At 42.4% G+C, this 26,101-nt stretch overlaps 1 protein-coding gene across 1 annotated transcript; it reads left to right on the top strand.

The window, feature by feature from the left end:
• Positions 1 to 592: 592 nt before the first annotated feature.
• Positions 593 to 25,562, top strand: LOC124004001 (coiled-coil domain-containing protein 3-like). Its single transcript, XM_046312719.1, has 3 exons — positions 593 to 1,393; positions 8,635 to 8,809; positions 23,298 to 25,562. Exons 1-3 carry the CDS (start codon positions 1,038 to 1,040, stop codon positions 23,580 to 23,582), a joined length of 816 nt encoding a protein of 271 aa, XP_046168675.1. The 5' UTR covers positions 593 to 1,037; the 3' UTR covers positions 23,583 to 25,562.
• Positions 25,563 to 26,101: the final 539 nt, after the last annotated feature.

The raw sequence follows: 26,101 nt of genomic DNA, 5'->3' as shown, positions 1-26,101 counted from the left end.
ATTATTGAACTCTGACCTAATGTTAGCAGCAACTCATCTATCTTTCAGACACCAGAGTGATTAGAAAGTGGTCAAATATTGTATTTCTATCAGCTTCTGGTGGTGTAATTTGTGGGCCACTTCCCACCTCCTTGTGTCTCAGAAGTCATGTCCCCAGGGGGACATCGTTTGTCTCTGTGAGAAGGATAAGGTAGCTGTTGCAGGATTTGCTGATAATTAAGTTGTAAATTGCAGGTGCTTATTACCAAATAAATATAAGAGGAATATAGAAATACACCCAATATGATGTAACATTGGAAATGTATAGAAATAGCCTATACTAGACAATGGTCTGCAAATTGCACATTTGGAGGATTGTAAAATGGGCATACCATTTTTTTATAGGCTCTCAGTTTTTAAACATGATGACACGGTAGATAACGCCTGATGACACCCTGGATGTCTGATCGAGAGAGGTTGAGTAATATAAAGTGTTAGGTAATAGACAAAGTGGAGAATGACCTCTATGGAGGCTGTCAGAATAGTGCACCCTTAGCGGAGTTGCCAACAAACGGATGCATCCGGTTTTCAGGCATACAACCACTTCGACCTAGCTTCCTCTTCAGCAGGAAACCAGATGTGGGCCCTCCGTTCAGACTTCTTTTTACGCCTGCTATTTTAGGTTAGAATAGAGTGTCAGATATAAAGCGCACTCCGCGCCTCTGAGCGCCTCATTCTATTCTACGGGATACAGGGGAGCTGCGCGTAATATTAGATCATCACTCACAGTGTAGCCTAGCGTGCAGGAGGGAATGAGGGAGGACAGAGGGGTTTGCATGAGAGAACTGAATCAATAAACTGCTGCGGAGCTATTATATTTGACTGCAACAACTGAGTGACTATATGTCACATTGGTGCTGCGCATTTGCACACAAGCCCATGGAATACAGTCCTGTCGGACAGTTTGATGAGAAATCACTGGTCCTGTAGCGCTCACCCATCACTGCCACAGAATTACGTTTCATAGAAGCTGCAATCGAGACCCGCAGTTGCCTGCCATGGGTGCTATTTTGGCTTTGATTCTGGCGACCTGTTTGAGCGGAGTTTGGGGATGCCAGTTGCCCCATGACTGGAGACCACAGACGGAGGCGTGCCGCGCGGAGCTCGCAGAGATTATCGTTTTCGCCAAGGTGCTTGCGCTGCACAAGGACTCATACAGTGTGTACAACTACTTACCTTGGCAGTATGACACAGACCTCTTCTTCTCTGCCGAGATCGAGCTGCAATGCGACCAGGCGTGGGGCAGCATGCTGGAGGTCCCTGCTGGTTCCCGGTTCAATGTCACCGGGCTGGGCTACTTCCCCTGTTACTCCTATAGCGCAGTGGAGAACAACTCTTACTATTTCTTTTTGAGGTAAGATACATTGACATCCTGGTGTTGGAGGTGCGTTCATCACTGTCAAGTGTGGCGGTGTTGTAAGTCAGAAATGACACAATCATAATTCTACAGAAAAAAGGCATACAGTGATTTGATTGTGTAATTGCAAGAACTTGTGCCTGAACCTTACATTTCCAGCTGTTATTCTTTTTTACAATCACAATGAGAAACTTCTGTTCGATGAATACTTGGTGAAATAGAGTTGAGAGTGATGTTCTGGCCCTTAGGATTCTCTTGGGATGCAAACACAGCAAGAATAATAACCCAAACCTGCTGTCTGTGTGTGTGTGTGTGTGTGTGTGTGTGTGTGTGTGTGTGTGTGTGTGTGTGTGTGTGTGTGTGTGTGTGTGTGTGTGTGTGTGTGTGTGTGTGTGTGTGTGTGTGTGTGTGTGTGTGTGTGTGTGTGTGTGTGTGTGTGTGTGTGTGTGTGTGTGTGTGTGTGTGTGTGTGATATGAAGCGTGTTATATGGAGTAGCTAGATTGTGAGATTAAAAGCAACAGATTGAAAAGAGGATCAGGTACCAGTCATTCTGAAGTTGCAAGTTGACAGATGCATGATGCACATTTGCTCAGATGTCACACCTGTCACAGGTCCTAATGTGGGGAAACAGATGGAGAAACAGATGGAGAAACAGATGGGGAAACAGATGGGGAAACAGATGGAGAAACAGATGGAGAAACAGATGGAGAAACAGATGGAGAAACAGATGGGGAAACAGATGGAGAAACAGATGGAGAAAGAGATGGAGAAACAGATGGAGAAACAGATGGAGAAACAGATGGGGTACAGATGGGGAAACGGATGGGGGAACAGATGGAGAGAGAGAGAGAGAGAGAGAGAGAGAGAGAGAGAGACGAGACTCGGCACAAGCACCACCAGTGAATTTGACCCAAAGTTAACTTTGTCTCACATATTATAGGTAAAACATCTGTTCTACTTTGTGATAGTTAAAATACCTTACACAATTTACAGCATATCAGTAGATTTGTTTCCACAAAGGCAGGTTTCATAATGTGAGATGATTGACACCTTAATACTTATCTCCCTTGGTTTTAGAGTGGAACAACACGTCAGTCTTTGAAAAAGTGCCCATGGCATTCCAGCTTCTATAATTACAGAGTCTGACAGTTCCCAACAGCTTAGGGGAGACCCTTAAAGCTGGAAGTTTAGGCCGAGGGTATTATCTCCACACCAACCACAGGCTGGATGGGAAGTCCTTTGTATCCCAACCACAGAACAACCCTGATGAATGACACCAGGCCTTCTGTTCTGAGAGATGAACTTGTGCCGACAGGTTTAACTTGTCTCATGTCCTGTGTTTCTTTCATTCTCAGCACCTAGAACATTTAAGTGCACATTCTATTAAAGAGTATTTCAAAGGAATTCCAGTGTGGAGTATTCAGCTATTCCGTATGGAGATTCACGGCCAAGTACAGTAATGACTGTGTGTTTACATAGTCAGGGGGAGAGTGTGTATATGTGTGTTTTGTTCATGAGTTGGATGGCCAGCTACATTTTGTATTGTTTTTTTGAAGACCCCAGGTTCACAGGCACCCTGCTGCCAGTCAACACACACACACACACACACACACACACACACACACACACACACACACACACACACACACACACACACACACACACACACACACACACACACACACACACACACACACACACACACACACACACACACACACAAAACTTGTGTGTTCTGTTTGAGAGGAAAGGTTTATGGTGTCACTATGTAGCCGTTCTCCATCACTGGGAAACCCATCAGGCCTCTGGGTTTTTTCTGATCTGAAAGTCTCCTCATCCTGAAACTACAAACCATAGGGATTAGCCCTGCAATCAGCCAGGAGGCCCTGGAAGGAAACAACCTAATAAGGATCACAATAAGACACAGACATACGGGTCCAAGGATTCAGTGTGCCATGAAAACTAGAATAAAAAATCCTACGTATACATGAAAAGTGTGTTAAACTGTCACTCAAAGTTACATAAAAAGCCTATATTAGAATATGCCTCCTTTGATGCATCTCTGGACTACCTCTCTCCATTAGGATGCCGGGATGGAGGGGGGGGGTCCTGTCTGAGCCCCTATTGTTGCTCTGCAGCTTCTCAGCTAATCTTAGACCTCTGTCATAAACATTTAACAGAGGAGTCTCCAGTTCCAGAATGCATTGTTCTCGTTGTTCTGCAACGCTGGCACTCTCAGGCGCTGAATCAGCAAGCTAATGCTGAAAAGTTTCCATCAGAGTCTCCAGTGAGCTCCCATTTCCTGTTAAAGCCCCCCAAACGACACAGTCTGAAACAGCCTCCCCAATCAATCACGGCTATGAGTGCTCAGGACAGGACATAGGGGAGTTTCGTATATGAAGAAATGCAACAAGGAGTCTCCCACAGGACCGAAACTGTAGACTTGTTGATTGGTCTGCCTGTCAGTGCCAAATGTAGTCATCTCAATCCCATAACATTGTTGCTTGTCTGCTGTTAAACAAAGTGAAGGACAGATTATTATTCTTGGTGATTCTGTGAGTAGAATTTGTGGGTTAAGGCTTTACAGTTCATGTCTCGGTTATGACTTAATAGTTCATCACTTGCTTTCATCTAGCCAAATGGAGTGAAGGGGTCATGACAGCCATGCATTCTGAACTCTCAAGGATGTCTCCACAAGTTCAGTCAATAAATGTCAATGCAGTGGTGGTGCTCTGGCGAGCTTGTAAGCCTCAAGACACTCAGCGGCCTGCCCCTAGAGAGGGCTACTTTCATTTGGAAGAAACCTCCTTCCCTATGTTTTAATTCCAAGAATCACCAATCTGAAAAAATATAATAGGTGAAAGTACTGAGAACAATAAACAATAGCTATAATCTCTCTATTGTGTTCAGTTCACTTATGTACTGTAAGCAGGACAAGAAAGGATGCTTGCTTGAATAACTGAGAGACACAGCATAGTGCTACTGGGGGAATTGACTCCAGAGTGTCTGCCTTAGTCTCCATTACCATGGAGAGAGCTTGGTATTTGGCTCAGGTATATTGCACATCCCAGCAGTTCCCCTTTTGTTTACTTCCTCCTTTGACTCTTTGGTGTGTGGCTGAACCATGAACCAACCAGCCAGCTGGTTCCATTTTGACAGGGCAAAAACTCACCAGTCAAACTGTCACAGAAAAGCAAAGAAATAGGAGACAGGCTGCATGGAAACATTAATTAAACCAACATGCTCTTGACTAAACAAGGTTAAGACTAGATGACAAGCTTTCCTAGGGAGGACCAGGTTTTTTGTGTGGAGGAATGGGAGAGTGAGGGAAGTGAGCTCTGTTTAAAGTTGGGGAATTTGAGAGTGGATGTGAAAAAGGGTCTGATAACCAGTAGACGTGTACGCTCTCTGGAAGCCATTAGGGTTTGAAACACAGGATAATCCCTATAACTGCTGTTCCATTGACTGTACTGTTTGCAGTTGATACCTTATGCTGAGAGTGTAATGGAGATAATATGTTGGTTTAGCAGAACTTTTACAATATAGCTGGCTAATACAGACACAGCATCCAGGATAGCTAAACCAGCATAGACATTATTTTTCTTAAGATATTGTTTTTTTCTACAACCATTGACTGGGGAACTGTTTGTGAATGTATATGTCATGTGGTTAGGACATAATTATGTGTCTGCTAAGTGCCACGGAATTTGTAGAAGCTGAGAAGAAATTGAAACCAGTGGAAACATTGGCCGTTAAACTGCATTTACTAGTGCTGGTTGACATTACTGCGCCATCTGGGAGTATTTGGTTGGTTTATACATCGAGTTGTAATCCTATAGGGACCAAATGTCTCGAAACTTACATGCTAGACTTGTGAAGTAGGGGAAACACTGGCCACAACTCTCAACATGCAACAGAGCAGAGAGAGACAGAGAGTGAGAGAGGAAGGGATGGAGGGAGGGCGAGAACGATTGAGTGAGGGATGGAGGAAGGTAGAGAAAAAGAAAGAGGGACAAAACATACTGTTTATGAAATATATAAAACAATCCACAAAGCCATGCTTGTCAGGATGGGGAAGGATTCATGTCTCAGGAGCATGGAATTAATAAAAACCAGTGCATCAGTTATTGTTTTGAGGAAGATATTGGTTCCAGTGTCCCTCAAAATGTGCAGTGAAATTAATTTCAAAGCCATTAAAATGAACACACACACAGCCATTATCAGTGGTCATGTCCATTGTGAGTATTATCTTGTGTCTGTGCTAAATAGTCTGGTAATTAGAACCATGTGCATTTTTGGGGCCAACAGTACAACACAGAGTGTTATTCCCTCTGGATCCTCTCTCCCCATACACATCATTCTCAGGGTTGACCATGTGTTGCCCCTGCTTACATTCCAGTGCCATAGTAGTTCATCATTATCAACATTATGAGTGACCCCCCCACTGTAGGGACAAAACATCAGGCTGTCTGGGTCAGACAAAAACATACACTTGTAAAAAAAAATACTCTTTGGATCAACCAACAAAAAAAAATTCAAGTTGCAATCCATTTTTTCAAAGCTCAACTTACTTTCCCCCTTTGGTAAAACCTAATAAATAACCTAAATCCAAACTAATATTTAATGTAAATACAACCAATTTTATCATATTGTTCCAAGTAGATTTTTCCATTTGATATTACCTATACAATTTGGGTTACAAGCAATTAAATACATTTCCTGTATCAATAAATTCAGTTGGTACAATAACAAGAAATCATTACTCATATCACATTCTTTACATAGACTTTCACATCAAATGGTAGCTAGCTTACCAATGAAAACTTTACCAAGCTCTTTAGTATCATTGCAAGCAAGTATCATTACAGATTCAGTGCTGGCAGTGTACATGTTCTACTTTGTGTCTTGTTGTTACTATCATTACATGTGAAGACTGTTATTTTATCAAATCAATTCTCTATGTATAATTATTATTATGTGATTAAACTAATCAGGTAAACTTTAATCAACTAGGAAGTCGGGGCACCATGGGAAAATGTTTATAGTCTCTACTTCCCAAATCGACTCTTCATGTAATGAGTGCACTGAGAGTCGGGAAGCAAGTTCAGGGATTGAGTGTTTTAATAAATAAAATAAACAATGAACACAAAACATAAACAACGCACCGACATGAAAACAGAGTCAATAACACCTGAGGGAAAAACCAAGGGGAGAGACAGATATAGGGAAGATAATCAAGGAGGTGATGGAGTCCAGGTGAGTGTCATGAGGTACAGGTGCGCGAGACAATGGTGACAGGTGTGCGGGATAATCAGCAGCCTGATGACCTAAAGGCCAGAGAGGGAGTATACGTGACACTATATTTTCATTTTTCATTTCTTATCGAGTACAGTCTTCTATTAATTATTATTAATCTTTTCCTTCTGTCAGTCTCATTCTAAACTTTGTAAAATTATTGGTTATCTGCACGAACCCTAGCATAAATTATGAATCTGCAACATATGTACAAATTGGCTTAATTATTTATTTACTTACTAACTAAATAATCACAGAAATACATAAAACAAACACTAGGTATTGGTTAATAACAATGATGGAAAAGTCCCCTAGTGGGCTAAACCAGCTTGGTGGACAAAAGGAAAGGGGTGGGACTGAGAAAGAGTGGGAAAGACCAAATTGATTCAGTACACACAGTCTATAATTATATTCATTGAAATGCTAATCCTTTGCACATGAACGGCCGCTCATCCAAGAATAATTGCAATGTATATATATTTACGCCCATATGTCGTTGTTGTCTTCTCTGTTGGAATGCTCGATCATCCTGTAGGATTATTCAGTCTCTGCTTTTTATGGTTGAAGAATGATACTTCAGAGTATCATTCAGAAATGTTGTCATAGAATAGATGTTTCGGCAGTTGTCAGTATTCTCGTTCTAGATTTACGTAATTTCTAGCTGCAGACTAGTAATTATACGTCTAAGATTTGCTCTTATTCTGTGGGGATCGATAATCTCAGAATTGAACCATTTCCAGCCGTGTAGCCAATGCTCCACGTATAGTATTGTCCTTTGGTAGAGTTGTAGTTTAAACCACTTCACACACCAGTGTCACCCAGTATGCTTTGGTCTTAGAAATTCAACCATTTGCAAACTTAGCTTACACTGGGGTTTTATACGTTTCAGTAGAAAAGGGCGGTTCCATGATGCCGATGTAATGTCTATGCTCACGTGGTAGTGGCCACTGACTAGTTAATCTTCATATGAAAATCCATCCTGTCATTTAGAAGGTTAACATCACATCTTTTCACAAATAGTTAAATATTTAATTACATATGTTTCACAATATTTAGATGTAAACCTGACAGCTTGGAAATATACACTTTAATAAGAGATACCATTATGTGTGTTTCCTATCCTTCATCAGTACTTAAGACCTGTCATATAGTCACAAACTGTGGGAAGATAGCACCCTCCCCCAGGGCACACCGTGACATTCACATAGAGAATCCAACATAACATAACAAAAATATATTAATTAATTAATAATTATTTTTTATTCCAGACAAATTAAATAGAATAGGTTGAATGAAACAAAACATAATTTTAGATTATACCAATCAGTAAAAGCCATCCAACTTTTTACAGTGTAGAGCTGACAACACACAAACACTCATGAGGTACCTTTTTATTTTGTATTTTTGTGCCATCATCGATTTTCGTTCATCACCCCCAAAACCCCAAGTATGCAAACACGTATGCTGCCACTGACCAACGTTTTGATGGACAGAGTAACAATAAAAGCTTTTAATGTCCCACAAGGGAGACAAGATGGAGTCCAGATGTATGGACTGCCTGCTGTCGAGGGTCAACCTCCAAGCTAACACTTCCGCCTCAGTCTGACACACTTCTAATAGCTGGAGAAAATGTGACCCGGGTGGATTGAAGGTCCATTCCAGTTTTACTCGAACAACATTAAAAATAACAGCTATAAGACTGCATGAGGGTTTTCTGTGTGTGTGTGTGTGTGTGTGTGTGTGTGTGTGTGTGTGTGTGTGTGTGTGTGTGTGTGTGTGTGTGTGTGTGTGTGTGTGTGTGTGTGTGTGTGTGTGTGTGTGTGTGTGTGTGTGTGTGTGCGTGCGTGCGTGCGTGCGTGCGTGCGTGCGTGCGTGCGTGCGTGCGTGCGTGTGTGAAATTCAAAAATTGCATCTTAATCTCCTGTCTATCTGTGTTCCCCAGGATGGATGAGAACTACAGCATTATCCCCCACGGGGTTAACTTCCAAGACCCAATCTTCCCAGACACACCAGAGAACCACCGCATGTTCGCCAGCCTCTTCCAGTTCTCCAACTGCACGGCCGGAACCATGGTCCACAGCTACACCCCAGAGTGGGAGGCTCAGGAGGACAGCCGGGTACGAATTCAACTAACCTATCACTCCGGTTTTTATGTGCCGTTGTTAAGAAAGTCAGAAACAGCAACTCCTAAACAGCAGCTCCTAAACCACCAAAGAGCAAGACTGGCAAGAAAAACTGCCAAGGTTGGAAGAATCTCATCAAAGCACATGCAGGAAACCTTTGACAGCCACACTAATAGACAGCTGATCAATTTTCCTTGCTATTCCCCCTTAATCCATTTTGGTCCCTCCATGGCTGAGGTAGCATTCAGCGTACTATGTCCTAGCAAGTCCTCCATGATCACTTGCACTTGAGAGCCCAGTAAGGATTAACTAAAGGGCAGTGCTGCAGAGTATTGTATGTTATGCTTAACCTAAACTTAACCCCCAATCAGGGAACTTTGCCTATCATGAAAGGGATCTCAATAGGAGCCCCCACTTCACAGGGGATGGAAATGCATGCTATCCAGAAATCATTCTGCTAATGGTGGCTTGTGGTTAGGGCTAACCACAGTCTGCAAAGGTCCAGTGAGGAGAGGCTTGTAAGTGTAATATGTTCTTGGTGTTTGGGAGACCAGAATTATTTGGGTGGTGGATAGAGGCCCTGCTCTGATCAGTAGTTGGTCCATGCAGTCAGAATCCCCTTGGTTTGTGCTTCTCTTTCATGTGTGTCAATGCAGGGTAGAGTATGTTGGCTGTAGAGCAGGATGTGGGATGTGGCTGAGAGACAGGGAGCAGCAGGCTTTTTAACCATCTATGGGGTTTTCTACTATGAGCACAGAACTTACATTCATTAGACTGTACTGCCTGTACCTGAGCCTTTCATACCGATGTTATGGTAGGTGGGCAGCCATCAGTTTAGTGAAATTATTGGATCAGTTTCAAAGCTCTGTCTCGTGGTTGGCGGGACATTGTTGCTCATAAAATCCAGATTGAAGTAGTTTGTGGGAAAAGTTTGCCTCATACACATTGTAAAATACCTAAATGCTAATTAACATACCGATGAGTATGAAGTCTACACATTTCTACATAACATATCCATGGCTCAACTCAACATTTCAGTGTCAATTTGCAAGATAAACACTCGTGATCACGTCATAGTGTCATGCATAGTCCCTCAATAGTTACTAATAATCTGGCATTTCAACGTCTCTGGATTCCATTAATTGAACTCATGATTTACACCAGTCTTCTCTGTTTCCAATCATGTGCTGACTACACATAAAAGCCTTCTGTCTCTCTGACAGAATAAGAATGGGCTTATGTTTCCATTAACGACCACATCTCAGCTCAAATCTGTAATCAGAGGCAAAGCCAAGGTAATGCACAAAGTAATTTGTATGATTACACTCTTATTATTAAATATCTGAATGGAATGGCTAGGCCCACAGGTTGGACTGCTGGACAGCATAACGCAGTCATGTTGTCATCATGCCACACAGACATGACTGTGACTGTTGTGTAAGAGTGACAGTCTAGGGCCTTCACATGTAAAACTAATGGAAATTACCCAACACACATACTGTCATGATTATAGTCGTGGATTTCCTGGGTTAGACTGAAATTCTCATATGCCCACTGGGATACTCTTAACTGGGGCACACAGCTGTTTTCCCTCAAAAACCTTGAAGATGTCCCTCTGCTAACGTGGGAAAATGTCCCAGTAAGACTGGAAATATATTTCTTACTGAAATATATTTCTTACTGGATGAGTGTCAAAATTGCATGTTATGTCTATGTTTCTGTTGAGCCTGGGTCTCTACCATTATGACCACAGTGATAAATCGTCCATCTGCCACTTCAGATTAGTTTGTTGGTTTGGTTGTGTAAACAGTTGAATGTATTACTATTTTTAAAACTGGGTTGTCTGCCATGGAAAAGATATGATAGGGATAGCATTCAGACTTTGGAAGCACGCACACCAACTCCGTAGCTATGGTGCAGGTGTGGACCATACGTGGGAGGTAGATGCTCAGATCACAGTCCAGATATATTCACAACTCCAGACATGTTCAAGGGCAATTAAATAGGTATGTGTCCACAATGGAGCTTGGTTTAGGAAACCATGGTCTGTCCCATAACAATGGTAGGGAGATGTGGAGATAGGTACCTCTGGTCTGAGTGAAACACATACCCAGTTAAAAAAAACAGCTCCACCTCTCCTTCCATCTAGTTTTGTTACCTGGAATTTGTTGTTTAGGGTTATCTGCTGAGTGGCCTGGTTGGTCTTGAGGTAATACCGCAGCCGCCGACACACATACTGTATCTACAGTGTCGGCATAGGTTTGAATCCGGCTTACTGCCCTTTCACACAACCTCTCTCTATCTTTTCCGACGGCCATCCTCTCCCTCTATATGTTCAATAAAGTCAGAAAATACCTTTAAAATCTTTTTACAAAATGGTTACCTGCTGAGCCGTTACAACCTTTTCAATATCACTATCGCAATCTAACGCTCAGATTTCTTTTTTAAACATGACAATAACCACATTTTTTCAAACGTTAACATAATGAAACCAGTTCTGTAGGTGTGAGGTTTGTGAAGTTAGCCTAATATATTCAATCAACTAAAATAAAATTGTATTTGTTACATGCGCCGAATAGAACAGGTGTAGACTTTACCGTGAAATGCTTACTTACAAGCCCTTAACCAACAATGCAGTTCAAGAAATAGAGTTAAGAAAATATTTACAAAATAAACTAAAGTAAAAAATGAAAATAAAAAGCAACACAATAGAATAACAATAACAAGGCTATATATAGGTGGTACCAGTACAGAATCAATATTTGGGGATATAGGTTAGTTGAGGTAATCTGTACATGTAGGTAGGGGTAAAGTGACTATGCATAGATAATAAACAGTGAGTAGCAGCAGTGTAAAAATAAAGGGAGTGTGTGTCAATGTAAATAGTCTGGGTGGCCACATGATTAATTGTTCAGCAGTCTTATGGCTTGGTGGTAGAAGCTGTTAAGGAGCCTTTTGTTCCTCGACGTGGTGCTCCGGGACTGCTTGCCATGCGGAAGCAGAGAGAACAGTCTATGACTTGGTGGGCTGGACTCTTTGAAAATATTTTGGGCCTTCCTCCTGGATGGCAGGAAGCCTGGCCCCAGTGATGTACTGGGCCGTACGCACAACCATCTGTAGAGTCTTACGGTCGGATGCCGAGCAGTTGCCATACCAGACGGTGATGCAACCGGTCGATGGTGCAGCTGTAGAACATTTTGAGGATTTGGGGACCAATGCCAAATCTTTTCAGTCTCCTGAAGGGAAAAAGGTGTTGTCATGCCCTCTTCAAGGCTGTCTTGGTGTGTTTGGACCATGATAGTTTGTTGGTGATGTGAACACCAGGGAACTTTAAACTCTCGACCCGCTCCACTACAGCCCCGTCGATGTGAATCGGGGAATTCTCGGCCCTCCTTTTCCTGTAGTCGACAATCAGCTCCTTCGTCTTGCTCATGTTGAGGGAGGGGTTGTTGTCCTGGCATCACACTGCCAGGTCTCTGACCTCCTCCCTAGAGGCTGTCTCTTCGTTGTCGGTGATCAGGCCTGTTATATCGTCAGAAAACTTAATGATGGTTTTGGAGTCGTGCTTAGCCACGCAGTCATGGGTGAACAGGGAGTACAGGAGAGGACTAAGCACGAACCCCTGAGGTGCCCCCGTGTTGAGGATCAGTGTGGCGATGTGGTGTTGCCTACCCTCACCACCTGGGAGCAGCCCGTCAGGAAGTCCAGGCTCCAGTTGCAGTGGGAGGTGTTTAGTCCCAGGGTCCTTAGCTCATTGATGAGCTTTGTGGGTACTATGGTGTTGAACACTGAGCTGTAGTCAATGAACATCATTCTCACGTAGGTGTTCCTTTTGTCCAGGTGGGAAAGTGCAATGTGGAGTGTGATTGAGATTGTATCATTTGTGGATCTGTTGGGGCGGTATGCGAATTGGAGTGGATCTAGGGTTTCTGGGATTATGGTGTTGATGTGAGCCATGACCAGCCTTTCAAAGCACTTCATGAATGCCGACGTGAGTGCTACCAGGTGCTAGTCATTTAGGCAGGTTACCTTCGCTTTCTTGGGCACAGGGACTATGGTGGTCTGCTTGAAACATGTAGGTATTGCAGACTCGGTCATGGAGAAGTTGAAAATGTCAGTGAAGACACTATCCAGTTGGTCCACACATGCTTTGAGTACACGTCCTGGTAATCCATTTGGCCCTGCAGCTTTGTGAATGTTGACCTGTTTAAAGGTCTTGCTCACATTGGCTACGGAGAGCGTGATCACACAGTTGTCTGCAACAGCTGGTGCTCTCATGCATGCTTCAGTGTTGCTTGCCTCGAAGCAAGCATAAAAGGCATTTAGCTCATCTGGTAGGATCGCATCACTGGGCAACTGGCAGCTGGGTTTCCCTTTGTAGTCCGTAATAGTTTGCTTGCCCTGCCACAACTGTATAACGAGGGTCTGAGCCAGTGTAGTAGGATTCAATCTTAGTCCTGTATTGACGCTTTGCCTGTTTGATGGTTTGTCTAGGGCATATCAGGATTTCTTATAAGCGTCTGCATTAGTGTCCCGCTCTTTGAAGTGGCAGCTCTAGCCTTTAGCTCGTTGTGGATGTTGCCTGTAGTCCATGGCTTTTGGTTGGGATATGTGTGTATGGTAACTGTGGGGACAATGTCGTCGATGCACTTGTTGCTGAAGCCAGTGACTGAGGTGGTATACTCCTCAATGCCATTGGATGAATCCTGGAACATATTCCAGTCTGTGCTAGCAAAACAATCCTGTAGTTTAGCATCCGCGTCATCTGACCACTTCTGTATTGAGCGAGTCACTGGTACTTCCTCCTTTAGTTTTTGCTTGTAAGAAGGAATCAGCATGATAGAATTATGGTCAGATTTGCCAAATGGAGGGCGAGGGAGAGCTTTGTATGCGTCTCTTTGTGTGGAGTAAAGGTCTATTGTTTTTTCTCTCTGGTTGCACATATGACACGCAGGTAGAAAATAGGTAAAACTGAGTTAAGTTTGCCTGCATTAAAGTCCCCGGCCACTCAGAGCGTCGCTTCTGTATTGGCATTTTCTTATTTGCTTATGGCCTTATACAGCTTGTTGAGTGCAGTCTTAGTGCCAGAATCGGTTTGAAGTGGTAAATATACAGATACGAAAAATATAAATAAAACCTCTTGGTAGATAGTGTGGTCTACAGTTTATCATGATGTACTCTTCCTCAGGTGAGCGATACCTCAAGATTTCCTTGATATTAGACATCGCGCTACAACTGTTATTGAAAAGTAGACAAACACCCCCAACCCCCGTTTTACCATACGTAGCTGTTCTGTCCTGCTGATGCACAGAAAACCCAGCCAAATGTATATTATCCGTGTTGTCATTCAGCCACAACTTGGTGAAACATAGGTATTACAGTTTTTAATGTCCAGTTGGTAGGATAGTCTCGAACGGAGATCATCCAATTTATTTTCCAGTGATTGCACGTTGGCCAATAGAACGGATGGTAGAGGCGGGTTGCACAATCGCCGATTAATGGCGCCCCGATCTCTGCCCCATGTATATCTGTCTTTTCTTCACGGGAATGATGGGGATTTGGGCCTGGACTCGGAGAAACAGTATATCCTTTGCGTCGGACTATTTAATGAAAATTCTTTATCCAGTTCGAGGTGAGTAATCACTCTTCTGATATCCAGAAGCTTTTTTCGGTCATAAGAGACAGTATCCGACGGTATCCAAGTTTCCGACTTGCAATTCCAAGTTGGATGATCGTTCAAAACATTTTTTTCTAGTTGGATCTAGTTGTTTTCAGTTTCCAATTGTCTCGAATGCTCTGAAGTCAGAAGTATGTAGATTTCTGTAGTTTATAACCCAGCATTAGTCTCAGTGGAGGGAGGGAGAGAACAGCAGAGGGTCCGCCTCTCACAGTCCCTGCTCTCTCCTTCCTTTCCTCTGTTGAGACTGACCAGAAAAACAGGAGACATCGTCTTCCACCTCATGGGGAAACTCCAGTCATACCGCATCTGCCTCATGCACTAATTCATGATGTTCCTATGATCAGAGAAAGTGCAATATTCCTTGATATTAAAATACACAACGAGCTACTAATAATCATCAAAACGCAGGGCTATCGATACACTTGGGTACTCATTCATTTCAGCTGCAGAGGGAGTGGAAGTAGGGAGAAGTGTGTTTTGTAATAGGTTTGAATAAAAACAGTGTGGACAGTGCTGAATAAAAACTTAAACATGAACTCACTCATTAAAACAGGAGCTCTTTGCTGATTTATTTGACAGTCTCTCTGTGGTCTTGGTTTTAAAAGTGAGGAAATCTCACATAGGCTACTATCAAACCGTGTTGTGTCCGGTGTCGTGGAAGCTGGAGGTACAGCTATCCGATTGGCCAGCTCAGTAGGCACACTCGATTTAGCCCCAGATCTCCCAGTACGCATTGTAGGCAGAGTTAGTCTTTTCAGACAAATGAAATGGTTCAAAATGGAAACACTTTCCTTACCCGGTGTATAGGGCTTCTGAATCAAGTGCACCTGCTGGCAACAGCGCAACATGCATAACAAAAGAAAAGGAGCACAAGCCTTTATCCTTGCCTTTTCTACAGAAATGTTTGGTGATCGTCTAGGAATGCCTTGATGATTGACCGGTTGGTGAACACTGCTCTACTACCTGGGGCAGTCTGCCTATAGTCTGCCTATCCTTTTTCTGTAACAAGATGGTGCCGACAGAGAAGGCTGCCTCGCTTCTGGTCCTTAGGAAAATGTCTATTTTTTTTTTTTTATGTAGTATTTCTTACATTGTTAGCCCAAGTGTTTTTTCATACAGCCGGGAAGAACTATGGATATCAGAACGACGTCTCCCAAAATCCTCACAAACCTTTACAGATGCACAATTTAGAGCATCCTGTAACCGCCTGTTATGGCAACTGCACAGTCCACATCCTTTGTCTGAACCACGCAGGGCATTTGAACTGATTCCAGAGGCTGACTCAAAACAATGCCACTGTAGAAGAGGAAGATGCCAGCGGTCTTCTGGTCAGACTTCGGAGGCGCACACACCACCCACCGCTTCCGAGTATATTACTCACTAATTGTCCATTCTCTATAGATAACAAGGTCGACGAAATCAGTGCAATGGTTGCATTCCAGAGAAACATCAGGGATTGTAACATACTCTGTTTCACAGAAACATGGCTCTCTCGGGATATGCTGTTGGAGTTAGTACAGCCACCTGGTGTGTTGCGCCGACAGGAATAAACATCTCTCCAGGAAGAAGAAGGGCATGGGGTGTATGTTTCATGATTAATGACTCATGGTGTAATTGTAACAACATACAGGAACTCAAATCCTTTTGTTCACCTAACCTAGCATTCCTCACAATCAAATGCCGACCGTGAGATTCCCATGAGAATTCTCTTTGGTTATTGTCACAGCCGTGTATATCGTCCGTCAAGGCCATACAACGATGGCCCTCAAGGAACTTCACTGGACTTCATGCAAACTGGAAACCATATATCCTGGGGCTGCATTCATTGTAGCTGGGGACTTTAGCAAAGCAAATTTGAGAACAAGGCTAACCTTATTTCTATAAGGATATTGACTGTAGCACTTGCGCTGGAAAAAAAACTGGATCACTGCTACTCTAACTTCCGCGATGTTTACAAGGCCCTGCCCCGCCCTCCCTTTGGCAAATCTGACCACGACTCTGTTTTGCTCCTCCCTTCCTATTGGCAAAAACTCAAACAGGAAGTACCCATGCTAAGGACTAGTCAACTAGTCAAGATTGTTTTAATCACGCAGACTGAGATATGTTCCGGGTAGCCTCATAAAATAATATCAATGTATACGCTGATTCGGTGAGTGAGTTTTTAAGGAAGTGTATAGGAGATGTTGTACCCACTGTGACAATTAAAACCTACCCTAACCAGAATCTGTGGATAGATGGCGGCATTCGCGCAAAATTGAAAGCTTGACCAACCGTATTTAACCATGGAAAGGTGACTGGGAATATGGCTGAATACTAACAGTGTAGTTATTCCCTCTGCAAGGCAATCAAAAAAGTGAAATGTCAGTGTAGAGACAAAATAGAGTAGCAATTCAACTGCTCAGACACGAGACGTATGTGGTCTACAGACAATCACTAAAGGAAAACCACTGTGTCATGGACACCGACGCCCTACTTCCAGACAAACTAAACACCTTCTTTGCCCGCTTTGAGTGCCACCTACGCGGCCCACTACCAAGGACTGTGGGCTCTCTTTCTCTGAGGTCGACTTGAGTTAGACATTTAAACGTGTTAACCCTCGCAAGGCTGCCGGCCCCAGATGGCATCCCTAGCCACGTCCTCAGATCATGCGCAGACCAGCTGGCTGGTGTGTTTACGGAGATATTCCCTCCCTATCCCAGTCTGATGTCCCAACGTGCTTCAAGATGGCATCATTGTTCCTGTACCCAAGAATGCAAAGGAAACTGAACCAAATGGCTATCCCGTATCACTCACTTCTATCATCATGAAGTACTTTAAGAGACTAGTCAAGGATCATATCACCTCCATCTTACCTGTCATCCTAGACCCACTTCAATTTGCTTACCGCCCCAATAGGTCCACAGACGATGCAATCGCCATCACACTGCACAATGCGATGTCCCATCTGGACAAGAGGAGTATCTATGTAAGAATGCTGGTCATTGACTCTAGCTCAGCATTCAACACCATAGTACCCTCCAAGCTCATCATTAAGTTTGAGGCCCTGGGTCTCAACCCCGCCCTGTGCAATTGGGTCCTGGACTTCCTGACGGGCTGTCCCCAGGTGTTGAAGATAAGAAACAACATCTACACTTCGCTGATCCTCAAAACTGGGGCCCCTTAAGGGTGCATGCTCAGTCCCCTCCTGTACTCCCTTTTCACCCATGACTGCGTGGCCATGCACGCCTCCAACTCAATCATCAAGTTTGCAGACGACACAACCGTAGTAGGTTTGATTATCAACAATGATGAGACAGCCTACAGTGAGGAGGTGAGGGCACTCGGAGTGTGGGGTCAGGAAAACAACCTCTCACTCAACATCAGCAAAACAAAGGAGATTATCCTGAACTTCAAAAAACAGCAGAGGAAGCAGCCCCCTATCCCCATCGACGGGACAGTAGTGGAGAAGGTAGAAGTTTTTAAGTTCCTCCGTGTACACATCACAGACTATTTAAAATGGTCCACTCACACAGACAAATCAAATGTTATTAGTTACATGCTCTGAATACAACAGGTGTAGACCTTCCAGTGAAATGCTTACTTACGAGCCCCTAACCAACAGTGCATTTTCAAAAAATGTAATAAATACAATTCAAATAAAGGGTGCCACTGTGGTGAAGAAGGTGCAACAGCGCATCAAAACCTCACACACTTTTACAGATGCACAATTGAGAGCATCCTGTCGGGCTGTATCACCGCCTGGTACGGCAACTGCACCGCCCACAACCACAGGACTCTCCAGAGGGTAGTGCGGTCTGGACAGCGCATCACCGGGGGCAAACTACCTGCCCTCCAGGACACCTACAGCACCCGATGTCACAGGAAGGCCGAAATGATCATGAAGGACAACAACCACCTGAGCCACTGCCTGTTCACCCTGCATCAAAGCTAGGACCGAGAGACTGAAAAACTGTTTCTATCTCAAGACCATCAGACTGTTAAACAGCCATCACTAACACAGAGAGGCGGCTGCCTACATACAGACTAGAAATCATTGGCCACATCAATAAATGGATCACTAGTCACTTTAATAATGCCACTTTAATGATGTTTACATATCTTTCATTACTCATCTCATATGTGTATACTGTATTTTATACCATCTATTGCATCTTGCCTATGCCACTGTGTCATTGCTCATCCATATATTTATAGGTATATATTCTTATTGCATTTCTTTACTTAGATTTGCGTGCATTAGGTAGTATTAGGTATTGCTGCACTGTCATAACTAGAAGCACAAGCATTTCACTACTCACAATAACATGCTAACCATGTGTATGTGACCAATAACATTTAATTTGATTTGCAGCTGATAGAATGCCCTGTGGCAGAGCTGCAGAAGAAACCACACTGGATAATATATCATAAAGTGACTAATTGGTGATGCAGGATGGCAGCAGCCATCACATTTTTTGAATTTCATAAAACCCCTCCACGCAGTCCTATCAGAGATGGCAGTGCATTTACGTCAATGTTTTAGTCAGCTCCATGTGTAAGCATTAGGATCGGAGCAGGGAATCAATGTTTTAGGAGATGGACACGTATTGAAGCTCACCTATGGCTGAATTCAGTCTGTCGTTGATGTACAGTGCCTTGCAAAAGTATTCACCCCATTGGCGTTTTTTCCATTTTGTTGCATTACAACTTGTAATTTAAATGTATTTTTATTTCATGTAATGGACATACACAAAATAGACCAAATTGGTGAAGTGAAATGAAAAAAATTGTAAAAAATTCTAAAACTGAAAAATGGTGGGTGCTTATGTATTCATATGGAAGAGTGGCCAGAAAAAGCCATTGCTTAAAGAAAAAGAAGAAGAAGCCAACACAGTTTGTTTGCCAAAAGGCATGTGTGAGACTCCCCAAGCATAAAGAAGAAGGTACTCTGGTCAGATGAGACTAAAATGTAGCTTTTTGGCCATCAATGAAAACACTATGTCTGGCTCCTACCCAACACCTCACATCACCCTGAGAACATCATCCCCATAGTGAAGCATTGTGGTGGAGGATGCTGTGGGGATGTTTTTCATCAGCAGGGACTGGGAAAATGGTCAGAATTGAAGGATGATGGATGGCTCTAAATACAGGGATATTCTTGAGGGAAACTTGCTTCAGTCTTCCAGAGATTTGAGACTGGGGTGGAGGTTCACCTTCCAGCAGGACAATGACCCTAAGCATAGTGCTAAAGCAACACTCGAGTGGTTTAAGGGGAAACATTTAAATGTCTTGGAATTGCCTAGTCAAAGCCCAGACCTCAATTAAATTGAGAATCTGTGGTTTGACTTAATGATTGCTGTACACCAGCCGAACCCATCCAACTTGAAGGAGCTGGAGCAGTTTTGCCTTGAAGAATGGGCAAAAATCTCAGCAGCTAGATGTGCCAAGCTTATAGAGACATACCCCAAGAGACTTGCAGACGTAATTGCTGCAAACAGTGGCTCTATAAAGTAATTACTTTGTGGGTGAGTAGTTATGCACGCTCAAGTTTTCTGTTTTCTTGTCTTATTTCTTGTTTGTTTCACAATAAATACATTTTGCATCTTCAAAGTGGTAGGCATGTTGTGTAAATCAAATGATACAAACGCCACAAAACATCCATTTTCATTCCAGGGTGTAAGGCAACAAAATTGGAAAAATGCAAAGGGAAAGACCCTGGTAGCACTTTGTATAGATAGCCCATCTGTAGATGCTTTATCAGTAACATTTAATATAACTAATCCTAACCCTAAACCTTACCATAACCCTAACCCTTTTCCTAACCCTAAACTTAAACCTTACCCTAACATTAAACCTTATTCTAACCCTGAACTTTACCCTTACCCCAATGTTAACCTTAACCCTTATCCTAACCCTTATTCTAAACCTAACCCTAACCCTAACCTTAGCAAGCAGTTGCTTATCAACAGAAAGTGTGTTGATAGCATGATCATCTGTAGAGAATCTACAGATGGATTATCCAGACTATCCAAATAAAGTGTGACCAAGACCCCAGTATTACTTGCCTGGTTAAATAAAGGGTACATTTAAAAAAAATTAAATTGTTAACACTGTTTGGTTTCAGCTCTGTGTTGGTGGCTGCTACATAGGGCCAGCTCATCCACCACTCTGACCACATTTCTAAAGCACAAGGCATTTGCCATGCATCTTTCTACCAACCACTTTCATATTTCCACATGTCCTTAGGCCGCTCCCTGGAGAGAACCCCCCCATCAGATTAGTTCTGTTTAAATTACATGTTTTCTATTTTTCCTTTTCGTTCCTTCTCTGGCCACATGCACGCCTGCTGCTAACGGATAAAATGCAACCTCTTGTGGCTCACTCATAATAAAAGCCCGGAATACACTGAAAGACATATATATGAGCTGTTGTTTCTGCTGGACAGGCCAAGGAATGCTACGTTCCACAACTCATGCACGTTAGACAAAGCCCCTGTACATGGGGTGTAACGGCTCTCGTCCAAAGGAGAGGACCAAAGCGCAGCATTGAAAGTGTTCATGATTTTTATTTTCAAAAAACACTCAAAACAAAATAACAAAAGTGAAAACCTAAGTGCACAGTTCTGTCAGGTACAGACAATAAACAGAAAACAAGATCCCACAAAACCCAAAAGGAAAATGACAATTTATATGTGATCCCCAATCAGAGACAACGATAGACAGCTAGCTGCCTCTGATTGGGAACCACACACACACAGCCAAAAACAAAGAAGTAGAAAACATAGACTTTCCCACCCGAGTCACACCCTGACCTAACCAAGCAGAGAATAAAAAGGATCTCTAAGGTCAGGGCGTGACATAGGGTTTCATCACTTATCAAAAACAGCAGGACTGAAAATAACACAGGATATAACAAATGGTTTTAAACTCTTTCAAAAGGGAAAGAGATTATCGAAATCACAGGAGGCTGCTGAGGGGAGGACGGCTCATAATAATGGCTGGAATGGAGTAAATGGAATGGTATCAACGACATTGAAACCACGTGCTTGATGTGTTTGATACCATTCCATGTATTCCGTTCCAGCCTTTACTATGAGCCCCCAAATAATGTGCAACAAGCCGCCTGTGAATGAAATACAAGTAGACGTAGCTGTTTATCTTAGATGATTTAACACTATCAACAAACATGCTAGGTTACTCTCCTCAGTGCTACCACTGTTAAATGATGACACATGTTATCATTCTGAAGACCTTACCTTGTGTTTATTGTTAATCATTGAAGTTGTGCGACATACTTATTTGAATGAAGGGAATATTCCTCATTTGGGTTGATGTGTATACTAAATGGCAGTTGGCTAGTATGTTGGACATAAGAGGTTTCTCACTCAGTCTTTTTGAGATGTACACTATCGCTCAAAAGTTTGGGAACACTTAGAAATGTCCTTGAATTTGAAAGAAAACCACATTTTTGTCCATTAAAATAACATCAAATTGATCAGAAATACAGTGTAGACATGGTTAATGTTGTAAATTACTATTGTAGCTGGAAACTGCAATTGTTTATGGAATATCTGCATAGGAATATCTGCATAGGCGTACCATTCTCAGCACCCATCACTCCTAAAGAAGGCCAGTTTTATTGCTTCCTTAATCAGAACAACAGTTTTCAGCTGTGCTAACATAATTGCAAAAGGGTTTTCTAATGATCAATTAGCCTTTTAAAATGATAAACTTGGATTAGCTAACACAAAATGCCATTGGAACATAGGAGTGATGGTTGCTGATAATGGTCCTCTGTACGCCTATGTAGATATTCCATAAATAGTCTGCAGTTTCCAGCTTCAATAGTAATTTACAACTTTAAAAATGACTACACTGTTTTTCTGATCAATTTGATGCTATTTTAATGGACAAAAAAATGGACAAAAAAATGATATAAGTGACACTCCCTGACCTGAGCATTCTTTGTTTTCTTTATATATTTTGGTTAAGTCAGGGTGTGACGAGGGTGGTATGTGTGTTTTGTCTCATTTAGGGTTTCACTGTCTAGGCGTTTTGTAGATTTATGGGGTTGTTTACATCTAGGTGTTTTTGTAGATTTATGGTTGCCTAGATTGGTTCTCAATTAGAGGCAGGTGTTTATCTTTGTCTCTGATTGGGAACCATATTTAGGCAGCCATCTTATTTGGCTATTTTGTGGGGTATTGTCTGTTAGTGGCCTGTGGCGGTACTCGGTTTCATAGTGTTTTGTTGTTTTCGTTTAAGTGTTCTTCGTCATTCAATAAAGGAATGGATTCACGCTGTGCTTTGGTCTACTCCATACGACGATCGTGACAATAAATAAAACAAAAAATTTGAATCTGTCTCAGACTTTCCATCACTGAAGTGGAACAGTTTCTAAACTTACATTTAAAAAAAAATCTCTATTAATAAATTAATGTGGATTGACATCATTACCATTTTAGCATATTCACACAAGGCAAGCATTTGTTTTCTGAAATGTGTTTCAAAGAAAAGAGGTTTTGAGATGAATATCTTTGCCTTTTGAAGTAAATGATAGATTTCCAAACATTAAGACTGGATCAGGAACTTGAGTAAGCAGATGATCCAAAGAATCAGGGCTGAATTAGTGTAACAACTTGGGGTTTGTGTAATGGATAATCAAAAGTCTAAAATAAGGATGTGGTTATCATGTTAAACAACAGCCTGAGAACTTATTCTCTCAACTCATTATCTGAATCTATTAACAATTCTTAACCTCAATCTGTGGTGCACATTAGCATTTTGCCCACTTCCTGTTGACTAACATTCTTGTTTCCTCCAGCTGCTGTGTTCAACGGTGCAGAAGGCCCTGTTTGAGGAGGAGGAGAGGGTGAAGACTCTCTCCCAGAAGGTGCGATCTTTGGAGAAGGCCAACAGCCACCTGCGGGACAAGGTGAAGAACATGAAGCGCCTCCTACGCCAGGCCAAACGAGACACTAAGGACCAGCAGACCCTCCCCCTGAAACAGCTGCACCACGCCAAGCCCTCCCACCCACACCAAGACACCACACAGGACCAGAAGAGACCCGCACTCAAAAAGATCCTCACCAAGATGATAAAAAACTGAACCCTAACCAGCCGCCACCACCACCTGTTGCACTGCAGACATGAACAGGCTGTATAAAAGGACATAAGGATTGTATAGTATGTGACATCAGGGGAAAGATAGGTATGCTAAAGATAGGTACTGTATCATGTCAAAAGTTAAGGAGATAGAGGATTTGCATAGCCTTAATGTGATGCAGACTAGTCACACCTTTAGAAGAAAGTGCTTTGAGCAAATCAAAAATGTTTTGTATTCTTCAGAATTTTCTTATTTTTCCGTACATGAAGATAATGCTATAGAATAGCCTTCAACATTTCTAAATATGAATGCAGTCATTTCACACCTATTTCACACACATACACTTTGTTTAGATCTATGTGAAATGCCTACTCTACAATGTGATACGCATTTCTTGTCATAGCAATAACATTGTGTCACTGTTCTTACCACAGAAAGAGTAGCAGGACAATTTGAGGGGAACGTTGGCTTGGATCAAATGTGATTTCCAACCACAGACTGAGACAGTGCTCATGCTTCATTATGACTCACTGGTTATACAACTGCTTCCTTACAAAAATGCATGCTGGGGGATATATGGTAATCACAAATTCCCCATCTCATACAACCGGGTCCTCCTAACCCCATATCTAATCCCAACTTCGCTCAAATCTCCCCCTTTCCTAGTTCCCCTCACCTCAATACCATACAGTAGAGATCTGTGCTGCTCTATGAAGTCTTATCCTGTGAGGATATAATATTGACAACTGAACAAATTGTAAATAGCTCAACGCTGGTCCCAGCTCAATTAGGTCAATAAAGTCTCACCCTGTCATTTCTACCCACCTCGCACATCCCTAACATGCCCAGGCCTTCCTGCTGGCAGGTTTTTCCCCAGAGTGGAGTTCCATGCCATTTCAATGCCAGGTGAAATGCTGTCACCTTTTGGAGAACTAGTGGGAAAGTCAAGACAAGGGCTACAGGTGTGATGCCAATACCATGCCAGGGACCTCACACTGCTGACTTGAGGATGCTGAACTTAAACCAGTCATAGGCCTGCTGGCTAAGAACACCTGCTTCACCTTTAACATTGTGTTACATGTAAAAGGTTAATTATGTCCTTAACAACTGATGATGGATCAGATCCAGAGTCACAGAGTACTAGCCTCGTAAATACCGGACTGATATCCATACAGAAACATTTGTGTAAGCTCACAGGATCAGGCGGCTTTGCGAGGCTAACAGAGTACAGGGAGTTTGATTTAATGACAACACAGGCAATAGTCTGCTGAACTCTTAATATCTATGGCTCTGATCAGCTCTCCCTTCCCTCAGCAGTCCCAGCCATAACCATTTCGCACCAAACAACAAGAGCTGCCTTGGACCAGTTAGGACAGAATGTACAGAACCCTCCTTTTTTTAACACAGCACACCCAACACCGTCACTGTACTTACAGGAAACCAATTTTCAGGACCGAGGGTTGTAAACACAGGGATAGTGTATTGTTGGCCATAAGAACAGGTAAACACACTCCTTATTAATATGATATTAACAAACATGCCCAGACTCTTATTAGCAAGGATACCTAGGGGTTTTAAATTCAGTTGAAATCCCCCAAATTCTGTTCAAATTCAGCTATTTGTATATGGGAATTATTAACCAAGAATAACTACAAGGACTTCCACATTTATTGTTAATTTGTTTAAGATTCCATCTTTTTGTGGATAGTTTTATACAGTTACAGTATACTGAGGGACAATTTCGTTTTTATGTTGGAAAACAGGGTGCTGAGCACTCAATAAATACAACCACTAGCCAATGAGGCATGATGGGGTACCGTAAAATCTTGTCCGAACTGAGAGGCATCCTAGTCTCCTATTATGTTTTGTACTTGGCTTGTATGTTTATTTCCTTTTCAAACAATAAGCATCTGGTTGCCTTTAACCTTTAATTCATGTATGATCGCAAATAAAGACAAAAATAAACTTCATTTTTACAAAGTTTGTTTCGTCATCTTGCAATTTCTCAATAGTAGGAACCTTCAGCATATTATCAACAAAACTGTTTTGATTGCCTTCCATAGATGCAGGTGTAGCACCGCAAAGATCAACACTGACCATTCCACAATCTGAACCTGGTCAGAATCTCATTATAGACCAGCACTCATTAGCAACATCCAGGTCACTGGTGTGAAGCTCTGCATCCCGATGGAACAAGGTCTTCATATTCTAGCAAAGTAGTCTGCTGAACATTAGTATTTGGCACCGTTCAGATCAATGTCACTTTACATTATGTTCTGTGTTTGGTAGGCCAAACCTGCACTTTTCTCACATGTGGTTTGGAAGGCGAGAAAGTTCGAACAAATATTATAGAGAAGTTACCAGATAAATCTACAGATTACCACCTCCTTTTCCCAGAGAGTTACATGGGACAGGGCTGATATACAGATAACCCAGTCAGCCAAAGAGCTTTCAGCACAGAGATCAACTGAAATTAGTTCCACATTAGGCTGAGGTGTGAAAGCGGTTTCTTCCCTCTACTC

The sequence above is a fragment of the Oncorhynchus gorbuscha genome, linkage group LG18 (assembly GCF_021184085.1).
Source record: "Oncorhynchus gorbuscha isolate QuinsamMale2020 ecotype Even-year linkage group LG18, OgorEven_v1.0, whole genome shotgun sequence".
In the NCBI taxonomy this organism is placed as follows: Eukaryota; Metazoa; Chordata; class Actinopteri; order Salmoniformes; family Salmonidae; genus Oncorhynchus; species Oncorhynchus gorbuscha.
This window is presented reverse-complemented; position numbering and strand designations above follow the sequence as displayed.